The 5,527-nt window shown below is 50.6% G+C and overlaps 1 protein-coding gene across 1 annotated transcript in view; it reads left to right on the top strand.

Moving 5' to 3' along the window:
• The first annotated feature begins 356 nt into the window (after positions 1-356).
• LOC107116336 (tripartite motif-containing protein 7-like) overlaps positions 357-5,527 on the top strand; it is a 16,544-nt gene continuing 11,373 nt past the window's right edge. The window contains 1 exon segment of the mRNA XM_015418239.1: positions 357-779. Within this exon segment, the coding sequence (XP_015273725.1) occupies positions 357-779 (423 nt within the window).

The raw sequence follows: 5,527 nt of genomic DNA on the forward strand, positions 1-5,527 counted from the left end.
GGGTGGGGATTTCCTCCATGCCTTGTGATTGCCAGCCGGAAGTCTGGGCACAAAACTCTTTGAGGCTCACTCAGGGCAGTGGCCCAGACTGATCCTAGGCATTCCTTTATGGGATGGTATGATGAACATACTTCTTCCATTTTTTTTTCTTAGTGAATCAATCAATCTTTTTTAAATAAAAAATCTGTTTGCCTTCTCTTGAGGCTGTTCAGTTCATTGCGACGGCCACATTCAGTTGATTGCAAATCAGCAGAAATCCCGAAGCATTTGAAGGAAGGGAAGTTCCCAGTGCCTGTTTTGCAAACAGAGAAAAGTGAAACTAGTAACTCTTCTCTCTTCCGTGTGCCGCGGCAGCCATGGCATCTGGGTGTCCCGTGGAAGAGCTCTGCGAGGAAGTCACCTGCTCCATCTGCCTGGACTATTTCAGAGACCCGGTGACCGTAGCGGAGTGCGGCCACAGCTTCTGCCGGGCCTGCCTGACCCAGAGCTGGGGGGAGTCGGGGGGCGAGGCTTCCTGCCCAGTGTGTAGAGGGAAAGCTCAGCCAGGGAACCTCCGGCTTAACCGGCAGCTGGCAAATGTTGTGGAAATAGTGAAGAAAATCAATCTTCAGGGGGGAAATGGGGAAGAAGTGAAGGAGGAAGTTTGCAAGAAACACCAGGAGCGCCTGAAACTTTTCTGCCGAAACGATGAGACCCTCATCTGCGTCGTCTGCGATAGATCCAAGGAACACAAAGATCATGAGGTGATGCCTGCTGAGGAGGCTTCTGGAGAGTATAAGGTAGGAAATCTGTGTGGGCCCTGAATTGGGGATGCTATCCTCCAGGTGGGACCCGGGGATCTCCTGGAATTTCAGCTCATCTCCAGGCTGCAGAGGTCAGTTCCCCAGGAGAAAATGGCTGCTTTTGGAGGGTGGACTCTCCTATGGCATTGTAACCCACTGCGGTCCCTGCCCTCCCCAAGCTCACCCCCAAATCTGCAGGAGTTTCTCAACCTGGACCTGGCAACCTTTCCCACTGCTGGTGGCCAGAGAAGACCTGGCAACCGTAGTCCTGATGTTGATAGCCAAGAGCTCTGGATTCCTGTTTCACAGGTTCTCTGTAGAGTCACATTTAGAAATGGATCGTGGTTCCTGGATGTGGAATCAGTCCTGTGGGACTGGAATGGCAACCCACAGAGTTGAACGGGAGTGGAATCAGAGCTCTAGAACTGGAATGATAACCCAATAAGTGGAATAACGGTCCCAGGGTGTAGCGTCAGTGTTCTGTGAGTGCGAATGACAGGCCGTAATGGGAATCACAAGCCTTTGAGTAACAGCGAGAGACCGAGTGCCCAAACTGCGACCCAAAACCCACTTATTTATTGCAAAGTGCTAACATGGCAATTTAACCTGAACACTGAGGTTTTACTTTAGAAAAAACAACTCATACATTAACTTAAGATGATCCAAACAAAGTAAGGAAAGGAATCCCAAATGCTTTCATTTACTTAAAATTATTTGGCAGAGAATTCGACATTTTAATTATGGTCTGGGCCTGGTTGGGGCGATGGCACGCGTGCCCACAGAGAGGGCTCTGAGTGCCACCTCTGGCACCCGTGCCATAGGTTTGCCACCACTGCTCTAGGTGACGTGTACTTTCCTATATAAAGATCTTAATATCTAAATCTTTTCAAATAACATCAAGCCATTTGTCCATCTTGACAAGTACTCTGACTGACTCTGGCTTTGAGTTGCTGGGGCCCTCCTGGCAACCAGTGGGGGATTGGGGGGGGGGACTTACCAGGAGTAGAAGGGAGGCCCATGCTACATCACCAGCAATGTGGTGACATCATGTACCGGATGTGACATCATCATGTCAATAATGATGTGGTGATGCTCTGGTGTTTGGGCAAAAACTCTATGGTAAAAATGGCTTCTACCATAGAATTTTTGCCCAAACACCAGAGTGTCACCAATATGATGACAAAACTTCTGGTACACACTGGAACTGATGTCTCCATGTTGCCAGTGACATAGGCTGAGCTTCCCTTCTTCTCCTAGTGAATCCCTCTGCTGGCCAGCTGATTGGTGGGGAGGTGGGGCCTGGTGGCAGGGAATCCACTACCTCCAGTGGGGGGAGGCTGGCAGCCCTACTCTGGTTCACTAGGTTATCTCAGGCACAGGTGAGCAGATCTCTGCTTCCTGCTGTCCCTTTGGCACCCCAGACCTCCAGCCACACTCCACACACACTCCTACCCACTGTTCACTATTGCAATTACAGGAAGGATTCATAAATGAAAATTTACCGGCACAGTATTAACTGTTAAACAAAACTGGTTTAATATATGATCTCTCAAATGCACACATTGCACATGAAACACGTTGTCAGTGTTATGGTGGGGGTTGGTGAGCAAGCTGCATGATTACCATAATCTCCAGCTGCAAAGTACACATTCTCCAGATATTTCCCGACCTGGAGCTGCCAACCCTATCTTGCATTTATGCTGCTCCTAAGAACCATCATTCTAGTCCCTGAGCACAGAATTCAGGGACTGTCATTCCACTCTGGGGGTTGTCATTCCTAGTCATGAGCAGAGTTCTTAAATCCGTTCTGTATTTTCATTGCTTTTGTTTTCTTTGCAGTGCTTCAGTGTACTTCAGTGGAGTCCATGCTAGTCAATTGGCACACCTGGCTCCCAGTATATGGGACTCTAGTCATCTCCCCTTGTTCCCAATGGGCATTCTTGTCATTCCTTTTAGTACAACCCTCCCTCCAGACTGGAGGGGGGTGCATCTCCTGGCAGCACAACTGAAAATCATTATACTTTGGTCAGGGCAAGAATTGATGCTTGGGGGACAACATTGGGAGGGATTCTGGAGTTCTGGTGGACCTTCTGATGGCACCTGGAGTTTGGCCACTGTGTGACACAGAACATTGGACTAGATGGGCCATTGGCCTGATCCAGCATGGTTTCTCTTGTGTTTTTAGGAGTGTACAGAAAAAGAAAGGGTGTAATTCTAATTACAACAGTCATCCAGAGGCATGCGCTGTTCCTGTGGCCATTCATGGATGAACCACCAACTTGCCTGAACAGGCCAACAGTCAGGGCCAACCCGAGGTGTTTCTGCGCCCTAGGCGGGGCGCAGATGCCAACCTCCCGGCGGGGCCTGGATACCTCCCTTTTGCTGCCACCGGCAAACAGGCGGCGATCGCGGCTGCTTCCCTCCCCCACCGGGCTTCTCCTCTCCAGCTGGGCGGGCAGCGGCAAAGCCACCGCCATTCCTCCCCTCCCTCCCGGCCGTGCTACTTTTTCTGGGCCGCTCTCCTCCCTGCCCTATGCACCTTTCCCCCTACCTCCCCCATGCACCTCTTGGCTTTCTTGTCTTGCACCGTATGGAAACAGCCAGCACCGGGGAGGTGCCACTATAGTTGCGCAGGGGGTCCTCCTCCCTGGCTTCAGCTCACCCAGCCGAGCGCACTGCCAGAGCCCCGCTGTGCCTCCGCGGGTGAACCGATGTTCCACCTGCACCGGGAAGGCCCCAGGCGAGGCGCAGGCAGCCACGCGCTCTTTCGGCAGGCGGGGCCCCGAAGCGGCCAGCGCCCCCCCCTGGCAGCTCCAGGCTCCCAGCCGGGCACGCCGCTTCCCTCCCTGCCTTTGTGGAGGGAGGAGGGGGAAGCACTGTGGCGCTCCGGCAGCGCCCCAGAGGGGAGAGAGGAGAAAGCGGGCAGGGGGCGCCCCTCTGCCCTGCCTGCCTGCCGGGGCTCGGCGGACGGGACCGTCGCGGGAGGAGGGTGCCCCGAAAGGGGCCTGCTCTGGCTGTGGCGCACAGCAGCATCACCCCCCGCCAGCCGGGGAAGGCAAGGCCAGGCGGGGCTCTCTGGTGGCCCACCAGCCACGCGGACACATCCCTTTGGTGCGGGGGGGGCGGGGCACAGTTTGGTGCCCCTGAGGGCCGGCGCGCCCTAGGCGAGCACCTAGTTCGCCTAGCAGGTGAGCCGGCCTTGCCAACAGTCATCCCTGGGATTCAGTATAGCTAAAAGAACTGGTAGTCCATGTAATTTTCTTTGAAATTGGGTTCCATTATTCAACCGCTTAATCAGAAGAGAAACTGAAATGTTCATATACCTGGGAAAGGCATTCGGCTATAGGAGATTTTTCAGTGGTTGCCCTCTGCTTTATTTATGACTGTTGGAAGTCTTCAGACAGTTTTATTGCATTTAAGCAAGGAGAATCAACCTGTTGGATTTATGAGCATACCTTGTTATCAGCGCCTCTGAGCACAATTACTGTTACATTTATTTGTATCTCAGTGTTGATGAACACATGTGATTATATTTGGGAACATTGTATTTGTTTTGGATTGTGGACCACCAACTCATTATAGAAGTTTATTTGTAATTTAAACACTTATTCAGTATATCATATACTCAGACATTTCAAGTGTATATAATCTTTGATGGTCTCCCCTTGGCATTTTTCTGCTGTTTTCTACAATTACATGCTAGCAACACTCCCTCTAAGCTGTGGAGTCTTGTGAGCAAAAATTCTACTTTGTGAGCGCCTGGCATTAAAGTTGTGAGTGAGTGTCACAGACCAGGTCCTCTCCAGGGCCACAGTCTGGGTTCAAGGAACAGATAACACAAGCACTTTATCAAAGGTAGTCTGCCACCAGGTTACTTTAAGAGTTTCCAACAGGACTGGAGCAAAGTAACCCAAATCTCCAGGCTGACTCTGGGACACAAATCCAAGAACAAATCTGCAGTCTCCACCACAGAGTTGAACAAAGACACATTGGTAGTAGAAACACCTTGCAGTCTAAGGTACAAGATTTAGGCTTTGAAGTTCGTGAGGCCAATAACCCAGTCCAAAGTAAAAATATAAGTTTCTTTATTTAAGTAAATTGTGCAAAGTTATAAAACACAAGACTTTAGGCAGTGAAGGACAAAACAATAAATCTAGGCTTTTCCAGCATAGCTAATACTTACAAGCAGTTTACAAGCAGTTACCCGTTTTAAGGTTCAAGGTACAAAGTATTTAGATACAGAGTGCACATCCCATCCGGGTGGTCTTCAAGCCATCAAGGCATAGTGGGGTTGCTAGAAGTATTGACCAGCCTGGCCAAAATACCCAAGCAGTCCCTAATGGCCATTAAACACCAAGTTACTTTATAGGAAAAGGGGCTGCGAATGATCCAGGCCTGTTGACCATTCACAGTCCAGCAAAGTGATGTCAACCTTGTTCGTAACCAGGGTGACCAACTATCCCATAATACTTGTTTGTGAGCTTAGAGGAACGAAACCTAAAATTCTAGGGATGGTCTCATTCCCCCCTACACACAGGTGCTCTCACTTGGGAATGTGTTAGAACATAAGAACATAAGAGATGCCAATGTTGGTTCAGCCCATCCAGTCCAACACTCCGTATCACACAGTGGCCAGAAATACCAGTGCCATCAGGAGGTCCACCAATGGGGCCAGGACATTAGAAGCCCTCCCACTGTTGACCCCCCCAAGCACCAAGATGAGAGACTATCACTTGCCCCAGAGT

Source organism: Gekko japonicus, unplaced genomic scaffold, assembly GCF_001447785.1.
Source record: "Gekko japonicus isolate JY-2015 unplaced genomic scaffold, Gekko_japonicus_V1.1 scaffold3183, whole genome shotgun sequence".
In the NCBI taxonomy this organism is placed as follows: Eukaryota; Metazoa; Chordata; class Lepidosauria; order Squamata; family Gekkonidae; genus Gekko; species Gekko japonicus.